This window comes from Cornus florida, unplaced genomic scaffold, assembly GCF_030987335.1.
Source record: "Cornus florida cultivar Cherokee Brave unplaced genomic scaffold, ASM3098733v1 CherokeeBrave_3.0.0_Hap2_Chr09, whole genome shotgun sequence".
NCBI classification, from domain to species: domain Eukaryota; kingdom Viridiplantae; phylum Streptophyta; class Magnoliopsida; order Cornales; family Cornaceae; genus Cornus; species Cornus florida.
In genome coordinates this window covers 84,066,808-84,088,255 of record NW_026775579.1, presented here as the reverse complement: position 1 = coordinate 84,088,255, position 21,448 = coordinate 84,066,808, and the positions used below count along the sequence as shown (strand labels likewise).

At 33.1% G+C, this 21,448-nt stretch overlaps 1 protein-coding gene across 3 annotated transcripts; it reads left to right on the top strand.

Annotated features, from left to right (window-relative positions):
* Positions 1-4,160: 4,160 nt before the first annotated feature.
* LOC132274759 (probable UDP-N-acetylglucosamine--peptide N-acetylglucosaminyltransferase SEC) lies at positions 4,161-17,956 on the top strand. 3 transcript variants are annotated; one of them, XM_059776094.1, is made up of 28 exons: positions 4,161-4,674; positions 5,718-5,863; positions 5,976-6,074; positions 6,161-6,211; positions 8,391-8,507; positions 8,587-8,643; positions 9,244-9,363; positions 9,512-9,574; positions 9,678-9,756; positions 10,240-10,349; positions 10,469-10,522; positions 10,636-10,703; positions 10,825-10,927; positions 11,220-11,422; positions 11,538-11,634; positions 13,641-13,712; positions 13,831-13,907; positions 13,989-14,105; positions 14,211-14,295; positions 14,399-14,566; positions 14,778-14,888; positions 14,977-15,063; positions 15,161-15,288; positions 15,369-15,451; positions 15,658-15,763; positions 15,889-16,035; positions 17,139-17,259; positions 17,471-17,956. In XM_059776094.1, the coding sequence occupies exons 1-28, from the start codon at positions 4,476-4,478 to the stop codon at positions 17,582-17,584; spliced, it is 2,982 nt and encodes a 993-aa protein (XP_059632077.1). In that variant the 5' UTR covers positions 4,161-4,475; the 3' UTR covers positions 17,585-17,956. The 3 variants fall into 3 exon arrangements, with proteins under 3 accessions (XP_059632077.1, XP_059632076.1, XP_059632078.1); XM_059776093.1 differs by having other exon boundaries at positions 5,715-5,863; XM_059776095.1 differs by lacking the exon at positions 6,161-6,211 and having other exon boundaries at positions 5,715-5,863.
* The last annotated feature ends 3,492 nt before the right edge of the window (positions 17,957-21,448 follow it).

The following is a 21,448-nucleotide window of genomic DNA, read 5'->3' as shown; positions in this document are numbered from 1 at the left end:
TAACGATTTCTATTGGATAAATTCCATAGGATAATGACAAATCTTATCAAGGATAAGATTTTGATGGGATAAGTAACAATAGATAGGTATGACGAAGAGCTCTTGACAGGCACCATACTGGTGCTGTCAAGGTTCATCGATTTTTTTTTCTCTTCTTTGTAGGAAAACGGTGTCGTATCAGACCGCGTGAATTTTACTTTCAACAATAACTTTGTTGTTTAGGAATACACAAATAATCGGTAACCGTTAAGAATTGAATCGAAACTAAAATCGAAATCGTCGAATAATTATATATATTATATTTTTTATTTATATGATTATAATATATATGTCTATTGATGCCTATAAAGAGATATATAATAAATGTATGTTCTTATATACAATATTATATTTCAAAATGCATTAGAAATGGGTTTAGAGTCATTAAATTGTGTGTTTCTTTTTTTTTAAAAGGAACCCGAACCTATAATAATTATATATATTATGTTTTAAATTATATAATTATTAATATACGTGCCTATTGATGCCTATAAAGAGATATATAATAAACGTGTGCTTTAATGTAGAATATTATATATCGAGAATGCATTTCGAACAAGTTTAGAGTCATTAAATTGTTTTTATTTTTATTTTTTATACTTAAATCAGAACCCCAATCGTAGAATCGGTTAGAAACCGAAATTGTAGAATCGGTTATCCATAAACATATTAAATATTTAAATGTGGACGGGCAGTACGATAACATACTTACAATTAAAGTCAACAAATTATTGTCTTAACAAAAAGATTAAAGGAGGAATTACACTCAAGTAAAGTTAGAAATCCTAAATAACATAATGCTCTATTTTAAAAGTTGATTTTTTCAATTTGGTTGGATTAAACAAAATACTCCGTAATTACATATGCATTGAGAATAGTTATTCAGGTCCAAAATGCCTTATAAACTCTTATATCAAATTACAAAACCACCATTCGTAAATCAAATAATTTATACGCTAAAGAAATAAAAAAAAAAAACAAGATATTCCAATTGAATATAAAATTGGAGGGCATTTTGGACTCGAAAGCTGTATATATATTATGGAAAAAAAAAAAAGAAAAAGAACTTATATACGCGCACAAGGGATCAAGAAAAAACAATAAACTAATTGTCTCCGTGAATGGTACACAAGCAACCAAAATTTATTTTTTATTTTTTTAATTTATAAAAAATTATAATTAACTTTAACCAAATCGTGATCTCATCTTAAAAGAAGGTTTTATATATATGGATGTAGCAGGAAGTACAATTCCAATTCAACCGGAAGATATTGTTTTTCTAAATATTTTGAGAAAGGAATTATTTAATTTAAGAAGAAAAAGTTGGTATTTTTGGAATAAAAGATTAGAGGGCATTTTGGCTATAAATAATAATTCTCGATTTATATGTAATTATTTTGATTAATTCAACCAAATAAAAAAATAAAATTTTAAAATATACTGTTGTATTGTTATTTAGGATTCCTAACCCTACTTAACTATAGTTTTTATTAGATTAATTATAATGAATTCCTTTTAAATGATCCACTTTATTAAAAGTCAATTGTGTTTTTTTAAGGGCAACATTATATAAAAAGCCAACTTCAATTAAATCTAGCATATTTTTCAGAAGTAGTTAAACCAACACTTGAAAATTAACTTTGTAATTTTCTTGCATTTAGGCTTTGTTTGGATGTAAAATATATATAAAAAAGAATCTTTTATTTTCAAATATTTAATTGTCGTAAAATATTTACGAATAAAAAAAATATTACAATCTAACAAAATAACTTACTCATCAATTTTAGATAAGTTATTTTACACGTCCTGCCTCATGATTATTTATTTTTTTTATAAATAATTTGGACAAATATTTTGAATTAATCTTCTGATTTTACAGTAGTTTCTCATCAAGCAAAAACTTTGATCGAGCTACAGAAGCACAGTAGCACAAATACTTCGAACTAATATTAAGTGTCAATTTATTTATTTTATATATTTTTTTGTAACAATGTTGTGAGTTCCAGTGCGCTGTGATGAGTGGTAAATTTTTTTTTTTTACCAAGGCGAGTGGTAATATTTCTTCCCCTTCCAGATGAGTGGTAATTTGGAAGGGGAAGAAAGGGAGGAATAGTAATTTTATTTGATTTATTACTTTGTTATTGACGAGATAAAATAAATAATTTGGATAAATTTGGAGGATAACTATTTGACATATTTTCAAAAGAGAAACATTTGAAGATAAAAGATAGGGGCGACAGTTTTATATTGTACGGAGTAATCTAATACAGAAAATGACCTTTTAACATTTTTAGTAAAAAAATTTAAAAGATATTTGTCTCCCACCATTAATTAGATAGTTAACAAATCTCACCGTATTTTCAAAATAGAAAGATTGGAAGATAAAAGATAGGGCCCACAGTTTTATATTGTAATGTAATGCAGGAAATAACCTTTTAACATTTTTAGTAAATATAATTTAAAAGATATCTGGGTCCCACCTTTAATGTTAGAATATGATATTTAGTTAAATCCCGGTTCCAGAATAAATATACATTTTTATTTTTATTCTGTTCCAATTAAAAAGATATTTTTGCAACATTGCTAATTTAACTTTCTTCATTAGTCTCATTTCATTGAACTTATAAAAAGTAAATTATCTCATTTCGTGAATCCAGGATAGATTTGGTAATTTATTGACTACTAATACAATAAAAAAAATTTAAAATTTTAAAAATAGATATTTATTTTGTAATGAAGGAATACATATTATTGCTATAACTCTCAATTTTTTGATTTTATCCAACAAATACATTATCTATGTACTTTCATCATTAGTCTCCCTCCCGTCCGTCTCTCCAAGACCAAACTATTTTATAAACGATTGAATATAATTGTTGCACGGTGCAAAGGAGATAAGAAATTTTTTTTCATTAAATTGTGTAAAGAGCCATTGTAATTTTAGATTATTCACTGGAGCTAAATGTAATTTGCTCTCCAAGTCATTCTTACTATGTTAATTCAAGATGAGGAGGAAAATAGACTTTGGTTTCCAATAAAACTCTAAAATCACCGTAGCGTGCACGGACAAAACTCAACCTCCGCCAATTATCTCATCACCAAACCCACTAATTATTCAACACGTGTCGAATCACCACAAACGATTATTAACATTAAAACCTCCATCCACAGACAATCTTAAACAAGGCAACCACACGGAACACATAAAAGAAAGTCTACTGAATTTCTATTAAAATTTGCTTTTTTAATTGGTCACTTAATTGTATCTAATATAAATAATTAATTAAAAATTATTAAATTACACAATTCACTCGAATATTGGGTGTCAATTTTGTATGTAAGAAATTATTTGTGTACTCGTGTCATTAAATAGTCGCAATACTCTTTTCTCTAAATTATCTAAATTATGTCAAAATACTATTTTCTATTACTCTATATTTGTAATAAACATCTTCAGTTTATTTAAAGTTGTTAGGTCCTCCATTTAACAATTTGATATTAAAATTATAGCCGACAAAAATATATTGTAAATTATAAAATGATGTGTAAGAATATTTTTATCAAAATAATTCCCTCCTTTTATCACATCCAACACACTTGGACCATTTTTACACAAAATTTTAAAGTTTTTCTGTTAAAAAACAATTTAACAATTTGATATTAAAATTACGGCATAAAAGATGTAAAGGTAATACATTGTTTTGACAAAAATATATTGTAAAATCAATTATAATTATAAATTATAAAATAACGTGTAAGAATATTTTTATTAAAATAATTTGCTCCTTTTGTCACATCCAATACGCTTCCATTTTTACACAGACTTCAAAGTTTCACAGTTAAAAAGTAATTTTCAACTTTTAATAAATTAGGATATTTGTTATTAAAAAATAATAAAAGAAGTATTTTACAACTTTTTAGTAGGGATTTATTATGGGTAAAAAAAAAAAAGATTTATTGCAATTTGGTGTAAATATACCGTACTCCATATTTAAATTTAACAGGTACTACGTAAGAGTTAACCGTATTTACATATATTAAAGGGTATATGTTATTACTCCTATATATTATATTATATTATATTATTATTATATATATAAATGACGAAAAAAAAGGGATTCTTTGATTTGAAGTAGGAAGCGGCGAAGAAGGAAAGTGAGAGCCGATGAGAGAGAAAGAGGAGAGAGAGAGAGGAGTCTAGTCTGTCTGGTCTCTTCTGAATCAGCTTTTCGTGTATGTTTTTCTTTCCTTAGCGGGAATGTCTCCATCACATTCCCGGAAAGTGTACGAAAATCTCATCGCAATCTCTGGAAATATTTTGCCCTATTTTTTCGATTTCCCCTGATTCGCCACCACATTTCATGAAATCATTTTAAATTCCCTCTTGCTTTCTACAATCCCTCGTCAGATTCTCGATTGTTTCGCTGCAATCAATCATGCTCTCGCTACAGAGCGATTCCCGGCAACACCATTTGCAACAACAACCGCAGCAGCACAACCACCATCAGCAGCAGTTGCAGGTTACTAGGGTTTTGTACAATGGCGATCAGCTTGACGATCCGTATAATCTGCAGTCGGAGTCCTCCCTGCCTTCGTCGAATCTCAAACTCTCGCAGGCGTTGGAGCCCCATGAAGGTTAAAATTTTCATCCTTTTTTTTATTTATTTATTTTTATGTTTGATGATGCAACAGTTTTAGGGTATTTGAGTTTGCCTTCGAAGTTTGATTTATCAGTTTTAGGATTTCGCGGATGTAGATGTATTCATAATTTAAGATTTCATGCTTTGTTGGTTGTAATTTTCATTTGTTTCTGTAGTTTGGTAATTTTGGGCTTGGTTAACTGATTTTGATTACTTACTTGAATAAAAGCGTAATTGATTAAAATTGATTAATTGAATAGAAGTGTTTGTACTTGTATCGCTGATCACCCTACCTGTTTTTGGCAGTTTTTATGTGCTGGGCAGGTAATGGGTTCTTCTAACGAGAAGATGGGCATGAATTAGAGAGAGAAATATGCTAATTTAATTTACTCTTTATTTTGAGGCTTCTGTTCTGATGACGGTCTTTGTACTTGATCTTAATTTCTGATAGCACTTGTACTGTTTATTATTATTTTTGCTATCATTTCTATTTTTTATTTTTACGGCAATGATGGAACACATTAACTCTGAATTTTCATTATTCTATTTGATTTGGAACTCTCCATTTTTCAATGCAATGGTTAGTGGTTTAATCTGGTAGTTTGAAAACTTTAGTTCACAATGGCCTTGTGTGTTTTGCTGTAAGATCTCAAATAAAGGTCTAGTTTTTGGTCATTTTGGAAACTGATTTGAGATTGCAGAATTAGGAGCTTCCTCTCAATTTTAAAATTTTATGTTGGAGAAAGTGCTATTTTATTGAAATATTAATATGGCTCAAATTATGTATAAAATTTAAAATTTAAAATAATCATTCTGTCAGAGAGACTTCAAAGAATGCTTATGTAGTGGCTTAGTGGAACAAATGAAGGCTGCTTAGCTTGGTATAAGATCAGAGATATATACTTTCTGTTCTTTTGAGCATTTTGAAATTTTGTATGTTTGTTTTTTTTTCTTTACCCTGATAGTTTCCTAAAGGATTTGGCGTAAAAAGGTCTAACATGGTTCATTGCTGAGGGTTTCTTTTTTCGCATGCAGCAGTTGATGATGACACACTATTGAACCTTGCTCATCAAAACTACAAAGCTGGGAGCTATAAGGAGGCTTTAGAACATAGCAATGCTGTTTATGAGAGAAACCCCCAGCGTACTGATAATCTTCTTCTCTTGGGTGCAATTTATTATCAGGTTATGACCTTTTTTTTTTAAACCCCCTTTTATTATGTAATGTTCTTGGTGACAGTTAGATCAATGTTATAATACATCTGACTTCTTATTTCATGCTATTATTTGGCTTCAGTTGCATGACTTTGATATGTGCATTTCAAAGAATGAAGAAGCTCTTCGAATTGACCGAAATTTTGCTGAGTGTTATGGGAACATGGCAAATGCTTGGAAGGTATTACAAGTATCTTTGATTATTTTGTTCAGTTAACAGGCTTATCTGGATTTAATATATATAGGATGTCATTTTGTTGTATGCAGGAAAAAGGAAATATTGATTTGGCGATTCGCTACTATTTATATGCCATTGAGGTTTGTAGGCAGCATTTGTAAACCTGGTTGTCCGAATATTTTCTTTGCAAGTGTGCATGGCAGATTTTTATGCATGTTGATCGCTCTCTTATTTGTTACATTTTAAAGTACAGTTTTACTTGGGTAGACTGGGTATATGTGGTGGCTTGCTAGATTTATTTAATTGTATGGGTAGTTGGGGTGAAAAAGTGCAGTGCTAATCCGAACATTGTCAAACCAATAATTTCATCACTGCTTTCCTATTTGTTCTTGGATTGTATTTTTTTGTGTTGTTAAGGTAATTATGTTGTTTTTTAGTTATACAAAATTTTTATTGGTGTACGTTACAATGGTGTGTATTGAATCCCCTCTGTTGTCCTGTTTGCAAATTTGTGTTCAACTGTTTGCTGCATGCGGTAAATTGGGAATCATACTTTTACATTATTTGGCGGTTCATCTTACTATGGACTGGCATTTAGTGCATAACTAATACGGTTCTCAACTAGTGATTAACGTTTTGGCAATGAAACAGTATGGCAAACACATTAGTTGTCGGAGGTAATCAATAAAAACTCCTCCATGTCCATTTTTGCACTTTGCACTTACATTTTTTATATTTTGTCATTCCATAGATTTTCAAAATATTATAAGCACTAGGGCTGCAAATGAGCCGAGCCGAGCCCGAGCTGTTCATTTGCATCCCTAATGAGGCTAATGAGCACCATCTTTGTAAGAGTTCTTTTCATTTTTAAATGAGAATTCAGATTTATCAGAAGCAAAATAAAATTTTAAAATGATTGTTCAAAATTCGTTTTACTTAAGATTTAGGCATTGCTACAAGGATGGGTTACCTTCTAGGAGGAGGAAGCTTTAGTATTTGTTTGCTAAAATATTGGATTTTGGCCCGTGGTTTGTAGTTTTTAGGCCCACTTTTTCCTGTAGGGTTGTTGGCTTACAAATTTTGAGCCACCATTAGGATATAGTTATTAAAATAGAGTGTATAGATTATGTGTTTTATGCATTTGGATAACTATACTCGTCTATAACTTTAACTACTAATGTATCAAACAAGGTGGACTTTTGAGTCGTTGAAAATATATTCTTCTTGCTTTTTCATTTTCTTGTTTATGTTTATTTATCTATTTTTTCCTATTTTATTTCCCTGGCAAGAAGCTCACTCCCATTTGCTCCTATGGGGACTTGAGCCGTCACCTTTCATTTGAGGAGGTTGACGAGATTCCGCTTGGCTATAGCCTTGCTGGTTGATTATGTTTCTCTTCAAACTGTGGAAAATGCATTTGTAAAATTTTTATTGTTGAGATATCCATTGGATTCCCTTTTCAATTCTTTGATGTTTCAAAGTTTCTAGGGCTTTCATTGCTCCTTGTCCAAGTTGACATTCTTGTTATCGATTTAAAATTGGCATAATACATTACCTAAGTGGAGCTGACACATGGTAGTGTTTAAAGACGACACAAGTTTCCTCTTTGGATGTCTTTGGTTTTGGCAATAGCTTGCACAGATGACTCTAGGAATTGGATGCTTGTGGGTGTTCGACCTCACCTTGCCATGTGTCTTTGAGATTACAGCCTGTGTACCACACTTTAGTATGCCATATGTCTATGACATCTAACGTCAATCATGTCTCCATTTTGACCGGCAATATGATATGCTCATCTTCGTCATATATTTGCTATGTATAATATGTTTTGCCATTTGTTGGCTAACATTGTGGACATCTCCGAGTAACACATCTCATCACAGATTCCATCTCAGATAACTTATGTTGTTGGTTGAGGACCTTAGGCTTTGACATGTGTCAGAGTAGCCCTCTTTAGTTTTCAGGCTGTTGGTTGAGGACCTTAGGCTTTGACATGTGGCAAAATAGGAATCTTCATTTTTCAAGCTTGCGATTGGCTAAAATATCTCTCAAACTGTGAAATTTTCAATCATGCAATTGATTTGGCCTTTTGAGTTGGTGTTTACTATCTTGCTTTGTATTATCATCCTGCGTCAAAGTGCCTATCTGATGTTGTTGTATCTGGTTTACTTGATGTTATTTTTTTGTACATTTATGAGTTTTGCTTTGAATCTCATCTTCCATAAATCTTCTTTTTGCATCTGTTATCTATCTTGAGATAATGTATTGGTAAGTTTTCTAGATATTTGACTTTTGGTTAAAAAATGTTTCTTGTTTCAGCTTCGACCCAATTTTGCTGATGCATGGTCAAACTTAGCTAGTGCATACATGCGGAAAGGAAGGCTTAATGAGGTGGCACAGTGTTGTCGCCAGGCTCTTCAATTAAATCCTCGTCTAGTAGGTCCCTATCTAAGTTTCATTATTTAGTACCATTTTCTTTGTGTGTGAGATCACTATTTGATTCTGTCTGTTGTAGGTTGATGCTCACAGTAACCTTGGTAATCTGATGAAAGCTCAAGGTTTAGTGCAAGAGGTAAGACAACTTTGGAGCTTGTGTTTATCTTTGTACTTCATAATTCCTTGGTTAGTTTTAGGTCTGGTGTTAATGGGTGTGTTCTATGAGTCTGAACTTGTAGATTACTGTGCATTATTTTCTGTGATATCTTATGGAGCTTGTAGAGTTATCCGACATTGTGGTCAGTGTGTTATAATGATCATGAACATTGGTTTTTATTTCTGAAATTGACAATTGATGTTCATTATTGCGGTCTGAAAGTTATATTTATTGTGATATGTTACTTGGAGATGCACAAGCTGAACTTGCATGTAATTGATCTGCGTCTGTACTATCTCTGATGGGAAGTCCAAGGGAAGAGGGAGTCTGGCAGGAAGTCCTTCAGAATCTTTTCTTGGCTTAGGATATATATATATATATATATATATATATATATATATATATATTTCCCCCTGCTGTCATTGACGTTGTTGCTTGGGAGTGATGGGCATTTCAAATCGCCTTTGAATTTGCATTTATTGTTTTTGCCTGAGCGTTTTGTCCTCATATATTTTATATTATTTACACTTTTCGTTAGCTTTTGTGTTCAAATGTTTTTGAGTATCATGCTTTTTCTAGGCATACAATTGCTACATTGAGGCTCTCCGCATACAACCAACTTTTGCTATTGCATGGTCCAATCTTGCTGGCCTTTTCATGGAGGCGGGTGATCTCAACAGGGCTCTTCAATATTACAAGGTAATAATTATTGGATTCTTTTGGTGAGTTGTTCTTATTTCACTGGGATTTAGTTGTTAAAATTCATATACACATAGGATTAAGGTTCAATTGTATATTGCATTGTTGGTTTGTTCCTCATTTTTAATGGAAGTGCATATATTTCCAGGAAGCAGTTAAGCACAAACCAACATTTTCGGACGCCTTCTTGAACATGGGAAATGTGTACAAGGTAAGCTTTCGTGTATATTGTGCTAATAAGATCGGGTAGCTGCACATGCCAGGACAGCAATCTGGAGAAAAAAAAAACGAGATCTTTCTTTTGCATTTTCCAGGCTTTGGGAATGCCACAAGAGGCTATTGTGTGTTATCAGCGGGCTATTCAAGCGCGGCCAGACTATGCTATGGCTTTTGGTGAGTATATTTACTTTATATTTGTTTGTTCTCAAGTATGAATTTTTCTGGTGAAGGTAAAATTAGATTTATCCATATGCCTGATTAGTTTTGGTCTATCTGAACTTAAGGTCTAATTGTAAACCTGTAGTGCTTTTTAAGGATTCATATTTATCCTTGCTGAGAGCTGTTTAAGCTGGTTGATCTTGGGCAAAGTAGCTTCAGCGGAGTTGTGCTTGCATTTTAAGTTCCCAGCAGGACTTATATGACAGTTCCAAAAATGGTGACTGTTAGTAGTTCTGGTGTAACTGGTGCTAATTGCTCTCTCGATTCCCTTGGAATCGTATTTGGATGGTGTCTGTGAATAGAACACATAATCTAGTTAGATGCTTTGTGAAATTAAAAGGAACAATTTTGGTTTATTTTAAAATGTTCTGTGGCTTGGTGATTTTTTTTTTTTTTCTTTTCCCGATTATGATACATTGCAATGAGACAATTGTGCAGGCAATTTGGCTAGCATATACTACGAGCAAGGGAAACTGGATATGGCAATTCTCCATTATAGGCGAGCCATTGCTTGTGATGCTGGATTCTTGGAGGCATATAATAATTTGGTTGGCTTTCTATCTTTTTCTCCCCAACTGACGGAATATTTTTGCTCAGTGTTCATTTTGCACTTCCATATTTTCCACCTGATGATGTTTCGTGTTATTTTATTTATTTATTTTTCAAGGGTAATGCGCTGAAAGATTCTGGCAGAGTTGAGGAAGCAATTCACTGCTACCGTGTAAGTACTGTTATATTGTTGCTCCATTTGTTAGTTTGTTTTCTCTGTCTTCTTCTTCTTTTTTATTTACCTGCTTATTTATGTTCTGATCATAATTTGTTTGTTCCGTATAGCAATGCCTGTCCCTACAGCCTAGCCATCCACAAGCACTTACTAACCTTGGAAATATATATATGGAGTGGTATGTAACCCACTAGATATACTGACGTCTCTATTAAATGTTTGACAATTTGAAGTGTTGGCAAGTTTCTCGTGCAATAGATGCATATAAGTGGTTTTTAAGGAAGACTTCTGTTTTGCAGGAACATGATGAGTGCTGCTGCACAATGTTACAAGGCAACATTGACTGTAACAACAGGGCTTTCTGCTCCTTTCAACAATTTGGCAATAATATACAAACAGCAGGTAGCGGCATCTCTCCTCTCCCCGCTCTCTCTCTCACACACACACATGCGCAGTTGCGCACACCTTCTCCCAACAAAAAGAAAAAATGAAAAGAAATGGGAAGAGAAAAAAGAACAACAATACAAAGATGTTCTGTTTTCAGTCAATGTGTGCGCAATTGGGGCATTGAATTAGTATTCATACAAAAAGTGAAGTAAGAGAAATAGGGTTATTTCTTTTCTAAGAAAATTACGATATTCTGTTTCATTCATTGTTTTTAATACCGATTGTTTTCCTTTTGATCTTATTACAGGGTAATTTTGCTGACACTATATCTTGCTACAATGAAATTCTCCGCATTGATCCTCTGGCAGCTGATGGGCTTGTTAATCGAGGAAACACTTATAAGGAGATTGGAAGGGTTAATGAAGCAATTCAAGACTATTTACGAGCTATTGCCATCCGGCCAGCCATGGCTGAGGCTCATGCAAATTTGGCCTCAGCTTACAAGGACAGGTATTTTACACAATTTATTTTGAGAGTTGTGGACCTACTTAGGTTGGAACACTCTATATGTTTTTTTTTTGAATAAAACTATCTTAAATGATATCAATTCTTGCATTTGGACCAGCGGACATGTGGAAGCAGCTATAAAAAGTTACAAGCAAGCATTGGTTATACGCGCTGATTTTCCTGAAGCAACTTGTAATCTACTACACACATTACAGGTATTTCAAGGAATAATATGTATGTTACAATGTGATTATTGTTGGTGTTTATAGTTATCTAGTAGTAACTCCATGGAATTGTTCAGCTAAAATGATAGTTAAACATGGAAATTGAATGCATTGTAGATGCAGCAAGTCCATCGGATAAAAGGCTTTTTCAATTTTTAAACTTGAATTTTTCTTTTTTTGATAAGTAGTATTTAAACTTGAATTTCCAGATGCAGATACACAAACAGTATGACATAGGCTGCGATTGTTATTAATTTTTGAATCGTAAATAAAATCTGACACCTTTGTCAAGCTTGATATTTAATTTTATTATTTTATTGGAATCTAAAAATTTTGGAAAATTCTGGAGGGCCGTGCACTTTTTTATTGATGAGTCTGGATGGCAATCTATGCATACTTGCTGGTGGAATTAAGCTGTTTCTGATTCATTCACTCTGTTGACATATATATTTTTACACCCTAGATTGATTGATAAAAATGATAATTTTGCAAGATTTTTGTTAAAGATTGGTCCCTTTAGGGGGCACATGGAAGCCCCCTAACACCCCCCCCCTTCTTTTTTCTTTCTAAATATTAAGGTTTATTTATTATTTATTTATTTTTTGACATTTTAATGGGATTATTTGGTTTTTTTATTTTTATTTTTAACTGTTTCTTTATAAAACTTTATCATGTCAAAAGTGTTAATGTGCATGCACACTCGGGCTATCAATATGATACCAGTATGAAAATAAGTTTTTGACCAAGGACCATAGCTATACTTGTTATTTCATTGCTGTACTCTGTTATTTATTTGTCATGCCACATGAAGACATCTATTTATCTTCTTAAATTGACAAGATCTGAAAATAAAAAGTTAGCTTCCCGTACTTGGAAATAAGCTAATTAATTGTAACATGAGAGAGAGAGATTGTTGTTTGTGGATCGTAAGATGATCAACAATGAAGATGGAGACCATGGATTCCTACAAAAAGTGTGGGAGATACGAGACTCTTGTAACATATCAATATTGGTGTGGATCAACCCATCTAATAATACTATTGTATAATATGCCTATCCTATTGAGTGGGAATGAATTGCATGTGGTCAGGCTGATGCCCATTGTTACAATCCGGTTAAAAACAGTAAAGAACATCGGTCGATGATGGTGGTGTCGGGCCTATTAGAGCACCCCCATAATCCACTACCGAGCACATGCAGTCCCCCCGCCCACATGCACCGGGCAATTACCGGGAAAATTCCTTGGGGGTGCCGTCACAGCTTGTCCCGACTCCCCGCACCGTTAGATACCCTCTCTTGGGAGTTGGGACCCAACAACCTCACTGGCCTAACCTGCATGGGCTTGTGCACGCTCCCCCATTCCGGTTGGGGATCAGCTCTGATACCATTTGTTACGATCCATCTCGCACCCTGCAGATATTGTCCGCTTTGCACACTCCTCTCGGTGTTCATGTTTTTGCTCAAAACATATCTACAGGGTTAAGGGGGGTAAAGGTAATGTGTTAGCTGAACCTATTTTAATAATTAAAGGCCTTATAAGATGCTGTCACGAAACATAATTAATGTGCATAAAATGTCTTTTTGATTTAAAAGGACTTCTAAAACATGTCATCTCCTAACATTCTTTTCTTTTGAATTCCTTTTAATGAAGTTCTTCCTCGAAATGCCTTCCTAGTGGAAGACTTTTTGGCAAGCTCCCCCAACTGCTATTGAGACATCTCAAAATGTTTATACACAACTGCTGACAAAGGAATTATGATAATAGAAGCATCTTGTTTAATTTATGGCATATCTGAACTATGAGTTCATATACGTTTAAGATTCTCAATTTGATTCATATGGCCTTGTGTTTCACACAATACTACGCGCTTTCATCCATGTGCCTCTTAGATCTATAAGGGAAAATTAGGTTTATTAAGTTATGGATTGAATAATATTTGATGAGCCAGTCGAGGTTATCTTGTTGAATTTATTTGATTGTTTTTATTTTTTTACAGTGTGTCTGCGATTGGGATGATCGAGATAAGATGTTTATTGAAGTTGAAGGGATACTTCGGAGGCAGATTAAGGTTCTATCTGATGTTCTTGGATTTTTTTCTCCTTATATATTGTGTGGAACCATATTTTGTGATTCTGGTTGATCTCTACAGCCAAAATTTAATGACTGACAGCAGTTATGTTTTCCAGATGTCGGTTATTCCAAGCGTGCAACCTTTCCATGCAATAGCTTATCCTCTTGATCCGCTGCTTGCACTGGATATCAGGTTTGATGTCTAACTTTTGTGTATGTGACTTTAAAACTGACTTTCTGTATTACATACTAACTGATCTCCTTGCTATTGTAGTCGCAAATATGCTGCACACTGTTCTGTGGTTGCAATGCGTTATTCGCTTCCTACTTTCAACCATCCTTCACCCTTACCCATAAAGGGTGGGGGTAGGAATGGCCGATTAAGGGTTGGGTAGGTTTTCTAGTGCAGATATTCTTTTCTTCTCTTTTTTTTTTGCCTAGGAGAAATTAAAAAATGAAAATCTTTTGCCTAATTGAACATTGCTCCTGGTTTCAGATATGTGAGCAGTGATTTTGGTAACCATCCCTTGTCACATCTTATGGGCTCAGTATTTGGCATGCATGATAGGGAAAATGTTGAGGTTTGGTCAATTTATTATAATTATTAATTTATTTATAAATAAAAAAAATTCCAATCCTTTACACATCTTTTTTTCACTCAAAAATTTATAATATGTGTATTAGGTGTTTTGTTATGCTTTAAGTCCAAATGATGGGACTGAATGGAGGCTGCGGATCCAGTCGGAAGCGGAGCACTTTATAGATGTGTCTTCCATGTCGTCTGATATGATTGCAAGGTTGATTAATGAGAATCAGATACAAATCCTTGTAAACCTTAATGGTTATACCAAGGTACTTTATTATGGTCTAATGTTCAATTGTGTTATCCTGAATCTTCTAAAAGTTATTCAAGTGGGTTGTCTGTTATTATAAGTTCTTCTCATTACAGATTCTGCATTATCTGAGGTTTCTGTTCTGCCTCTTTTTTTTGGCAGTTTTGTTTAATTTGATGATTTATATTTCTGCCATTTAAACTTTTGGAACTGTTTCGCTTATTGTGCAGGGGGCCAGAAACGAAATATTTGCCATGCAGCCTGCTCCCATCCAGGTTTCATACATGGGCTTTCCTGGAACCACTGGGGCAACTTACATTAATTATTTGGTCACTGATGAGGTTTGACATCAAAGTTTGTAATCTTCTAATCCTGGTTGTATATATTATATTTGTCTTAATTACTAATTTATTATTTATTTGGTGGCAGTTTGTCTCACCTAAGTTGTTCTCTCACATTTATTCCGAGAAGCTTGTACATCTTCCCCATTGTTACTTTGTAAATGATTACAAGCAGGTTAATATCTAGGTGCTCAAATTTGAGTAATGTTGCTTCTAATACTATTCTATCATATTTCAAATTAATTGTCTTCCCATACAACCATTGTTATTAGAAAAACCGGGATGTGTTGGATTCAAACTTCCAACCCAAGCGTTCAGATTACGGATTGCCAGAGGACAAATTTATATTTGCTTGTTTCAATCAGCTGTACAAGATGGACCCTGAAATTTTTATAACTTGGTAATGTCTGTGTGGTTTCTGATATTTTGTGGTTTCTAAAATGTTTCATTTATACTAAATAGTGCTGTACTTGGTTCCAGGTGTAACATACTCAAGCAGGTCCCTAATAGTGCACTTTGGCTTCTTAGATTTCCAGTTGCAGGCGAGATGAGACTACGGGCATGTACGTAATATGTTCTAGTAATATTTCTTAGAATTATCAGAAAACAACAATTTCTTTTGCGTTGCTAATTATGAAGCATGCTTATGATGCTCTATCAGTTATATATATATATATATATATATATACATATATATATATGTATGTATGAATGTGTGTAAGAACTTATTTATAAAATTGATTTTTAAAATTTTTTTTTTCCCATCCAGATGCCGCTGCACAGGGTGTGCAACCGGACCAAATTATCTTCACTGATGTTGCCATGAAAAATGAACATATCAGACGCAGTTCTCTTGCAGATCTATTCCTCGACACGTATATATACACAAAATTTTATTTCTTATTTCGTATATTATTTAACATGCAGTTTATTTGCTTCTATAATGTGCAATTATATCCATCATTACAAGCTTAGTAAAGTTTGGTATTTGTCTGAGTAGGCCGTTATGCAATGCCCATACAACGGGAACTGATATCCTTTGGGCTGGTCTGCCGATGGTGACACTTCCCCTAGAGAAAATGGCGACTAGGGTTGCCGGTTCACTTTGTCTAGCCACTGGAATTGGGGAGGAGATGATTGTCAGCAGGTAGGTATTTTGGTGCTATATCTATGAAAATGCTTTGTTAAATTTGCCAATTTACTTTTTACTGGCAACCGAAAGAAAAAAAATCCTTTTACTGATAATAATTGAGTGGCGGTTCAAAACATTAAAATGTTCTATCATATTGCATGCTTTTTTGGGGGAGTCTGGTGTTCATCTTATTACTTTTATATAGAAAGTTAAAAGACCCAATTAAGTGACTGCCATTTGACATGGTCAAAAGGTTGGACCAATGTTACTTATCACAGATAAATAAATAAGTAAAAGTTGGAGATTGTTTATAGTTGGGAGAGTATGCGGATGAGGGCACTGAAAGATGAGGCTTTGTCCAACTGACCTGCCATGTGGGGTTCTTTATCAGTTATGGTTTGGATTGGTAGCGCACTCCCTCATCATTGCATTGCAGCAAGGAAAACTGTCCTCTGCACCGAACACTGTTCCACTCCCATCTTTATGCAATCACAATAACAAGTCTATGTGTGCACATGTGCTAGTGCATGGTGTAGAAACTATTCTTTAAGGGCCTGTTTGTTAGCCGTTTCCATTTTGGGTTTCTGTTTTCATCCAAAATAGAAACGTCGTTTTTTTCGATAGTGTTCAATAATGATTGGAAGCATGTTTGATAACGTAAAATTTGTTGCAAGATTTTTGGAAACAAAAACTTGTAAACGGTAAAAATTGAAAAAAGTAAAAAAAAAATAAATAAATAAAAGGCCACCTAGAAGGTTTTTTCCTTTTTTTTTTTTTTTTTTCTTTTCTTTTCTTTTTTTCTCCTTTCCTTTTTTTGGATACTGTTCATCGCTACAGTGCAAACAATAAGGGAACACCAATTTGGTGCTCCAATTTGTCTCTTTTTGGCAACAAACGCGGTATTATTCAACTCTCAACAAGAGTTGCCAAATGCATTTCGATGTTTTACTTTAGCACACCACCCACAACACAAAATATGAAACAAAAATGGTTGGCAAACAGGCCCTAGGAGTAAAATTGCCTTTGGATATTTTTGCATACTCAGCTTAGAAACATGAGTATTTTAGCTCTGCTTTGGTGTTGATAATTGCTAACTTGATTTATCTGGCACTGTGAAGCATGAAAGAGTATGAAGACAAAGCAGTGACATTGGCACTGAATCGACCGAAGCTCCATGATCTTTCCGAAAGACTCAAGGCTGCTCGCATGACTTGCCCTCTATTCGATACAGCTCGATGGGTGAGTTAATTGAGTTTTTAAAATTAATTTTGTGATTTTGTTTGTTTTTTCTTCTCTCTTCCGGTTTTTTTTTTTTTTTTTTTTTTTAACACCACTTCCTTTCTTATATGGATGTGGTCTCTTTATGTTTGGAGGGATCAGAATTGACATCTCCTAATGGAGACTTACTTCAGTCTACTGACTTTGATATCTCCTGGCCACATGTATTCAGGTGAGGAATCTCGAGCGAGCGTATTTCAAGATGTGGAACCTGTACTGCTCTGGCCAAAACCCTCAGCATTTCAAAGTGAAGGAGAATGATTCCGAATTTCCATATGATCGATAGAGCTGAGTGAGGGGATGGATAGATGGGATTGTAGGTAAAGCAAAGAGAAAATATAAAGCTAATATTTTTGAAGTGCAGCTTTTGTTGGTCGCTGCTGAATGATGGATCAAAGGTGTTTGTATACCTAAATGTCAGTCTGGGGAGTATCAAAAACATTTATTTACATGTGGTGTTCGGCGTTTAATCTATTTAACTTTGAAGTAATAGAGAATGTAGTTTGTGATGATTCTTCTGTCAACTTGTTGAATTTTCCTTTTTATATGCTAGTAGGTGGCCTGTTCCACTGCGATTGAAGCATGAACATGCCGGGTGACTAGGTTGTTGATCTGCCCCATTGCAACTGCCGTATAAAAGCTTTTTACATTCTCTTCATGTGTGTGCGTATTTTTGAACAAATTGAAAATCTCCAATTTTTCGTTAATAGTTGAAACTAATTTGGGGTTATTTGTCAAGAACGCCTCTAAATGTCTTACTTTAATCATTATTATTATTTTTAGTATCCCTCCCTTGATGGTTAAAAAAGCCGCCACCTTTTTTTTTTTTTTTTTTCCCATTTAATAGTTAAAGTACGTTTACAAGTGTTGAGTACTTCTACAAAAACATATCCTTTAAAACCTGTCGTTATGCCTAAGTCACAAACTGAATACACAAAGAACCAGAAAAAAAAAAAAAAAAAAAAAAAAAAAAAAAAGAATTGATTGAATTTTTTTTTTTCTATTATAAAAGAAGCAGTGTCTATAAATTGAAGAATTTCTCTGTGGGATGATATATAACCAACCTAGGACACGCATGATCCAAGTCCAAACAATGAAAGTGGCCGAAATTTTTGAACAAACCACCTCGAATTTCTTTGGCCATAAAATACCATTTCATTCTATTGTTTGGTTGTAAATATAATATGAAATATGTTGGAATGAACTAATGTAAAATTTAGAAAATAATGAATTTCAAATTAAATTATTCAAAATATATCTATAAGTGATGGCGTTGGTTGATGGTGGTGGAGGTGGAGGTTGAAAGCTAGCAGGGTGTTGGTTGAAGGCAGTGGTGGTAGTGACGAAGGCGTTGGTGGTAATAGTGAAAGACGATTGTGGTATAGGTGATGATGGTGGAAGACCGTGGCGGTGACAGTGGTGTAGTGGTCGTGGAAGACGACAGTGGTGTTGAAGTATTCTAATTAGTTGATAATATTAGTATTTGTTAACAATTTTGTGAAAAATTCCAGTGAAGAGTTTCATTAAATGTCAAGTAGATCTTATTGTTGTGAGAATTCTTAATTCATAAGTTGTAGGGAGGGATTTATGTCACAACAAATAGAGACTAAAGCAAGTGTTGGATAACTCCTCAACTTGGAGTTCCACTTGAAGAAGTAGTGTAGACACCCCATTTTGCCCCTACCCATTTGTAGGGGTATTACGGTAAAACTAGTATGGCCAAGTTAGGAAAATCAGAAAATTCCACCACCAGATCATAAAATAGATGCCACCATTGGATCCGGAACGTCCCAAAACCTTAAGGTACACTAGTCAAGTTCGTAATGCGACTCATAACACTCAATCAAGGAAGGGGTAAAAGCGTAATTTTGCACCCCTTAACCCGTTCAAGTTTAATTAAAAGTTGAAAGTGGTCCAATTTAATCTCTAAATAAAAAATGGACCCTGTCATTGTGTCCAAAATGCGTCAAAATCTTAGTGTTGAAAAATCGTTAATAAATATTAAATGAAGAAAATAATAATAAAATAATAAATAACATAAAAATTAAAACTAAGTAAATAAATAAATATTAACTTTTGTTAATTGAAAGCAACAGATCGTGATTGATCATCATGGCAACGAACAAAAGCTATAAATGTATATATATTTATATGACAGTAATAAAAAGATAAAGAAAAATATAATAAAAAAATAATATTGCATTGTTTGCCCTGGACAATCTTTTGGCAAGCATGTAATGGTTATGGTCCGGCCAAACATGGCTTACGACCCCACCTTTTATATATTATACTTATATAATATACTAAATAAAGAAACAAATAAAAGTAAAAGATATGAGAATATATATATATATATATATCTATATATATATATATTTATTTATTTATTTATTGATCCATTCATTCCATTAAGGCATGACCCATATGTAATAAAATAAAAATAAATAAATAAAATAATAAAATAAAAACAAATAAAAAGAAAAAGAGGAAAATACATGTAATAAATATTCTACAATATAGATCAACCCCGGACCGCATATAATAAGGAAAATAAAAGAATAATAAAACATTATATAATAATAATAATTAAATTGCATCTAGCATCATGAATCAATTAATTAGTTACAGGTGGTTTGTTGCATCAGACCACCAACCTAACAAAAGATTAAAAAGAAAAAAAGACGGATAAAGATAATAGCAAATAATATATATATACCATATCACAATGTCAATTACACTTATAGTAAATAATTATATATGTCAACCAAGTAATCAATTCACCACTACTGATTACAAGGTTTCCTGGTATAACCTATCATTACATGGTTACCTCATACCGAGTTACTAGTAAAGCAAATATAAAATCAATATTAATAAAATGAAAAAAGAAAGACGAAAGGAAATAAATTGCTAGTTGTATCGGAGGTTTGGCTTGGAGGCTCCATTATTTCTTCCTTTTTTTAATTATATCCAAGATTCGTGACAATATTCAATATCATTATAATAAATCACCTTCCAAGTGGTATCCAAGATTTGCGATCATATTCAACATTATCAAAAATAATTGCTTGTTGGCCAAGCACAATAGTCATATAAATACTCCCTCTATACCAATGAAAATGGGGGAAGAAAGAGCACACCAAGATCCACCCATTTATCAGAGAGACATTAATCTACCCATCCACTAATACACGAAAAAAAATCCTAGCAACTACAAAAAGCCATACCTCCTTTTCTACACTAGTAATCCTCCAACAACCACAAACACATAAGACACCAATGATCTACTACACTCCAATTATCAGTACCCACAAATCCTATCTCATAGTTGGATACAATATAGGAGCTAGGAATCTATATCAATTATCCAACATTCAGAGAGGAGTCGAAGCTCTACCCAACAATTTCATTCAAATAAAAGAAGTACAAAAGGTATATTTCGGGATTCATTTATTTGTAGTTCTTGAATCTTAAGGGTTATCAAATAAATGCTATTCAAAAGTTATAGTTCATGTCAAATTATGCCTCAAGGATCCTTTTCTTAATTAAAAGATCCTTTTTTTAATTCGAAAAATCTATTTTTTTACTCACTGTAGTTTTCTTAAAAACTACCTCTATGAAATACAATCTGTTTTCACTCATTTCTTGTTTCCCTAAAAACTACCTCTATGATATAAAATATGTTTTCTATAATTTGGTTTTCTTGAAAACCATCTTTTATGAAATAAAATCTGTTTTCGTAAATGCTGCCTCAATGAAATAAAACATGTTTTTGTTTATATGGGTTTTCTTAAAAACCATCTATATAAAATAAAAATCAGTTTTTACTCACTTTATTATTATTTCTATTACTAATAATATTACTTTTGCACCATTTTAGTTTTATATTATTATTTTCTTGAAAGTGTAAAACCATGATCACACTAAAAATTATAGTTTGTGTTATACACATGTGGCTTTCTTGGAAATCATGTCACTTTATTCCAGGCTTTTCTCTTATATTAATTAAGCCAAAGGTTGGATTTTTTTTTTGAAAGTTCCAAAGGTTGGATTTTCCATAGCTATCTATGTTATTTTAGTTCCATGAATCTTCTAGGAACACCTTTTCAGATAAAGATCGACTCTCTTGCAAGAATAAAACTAGCATCTT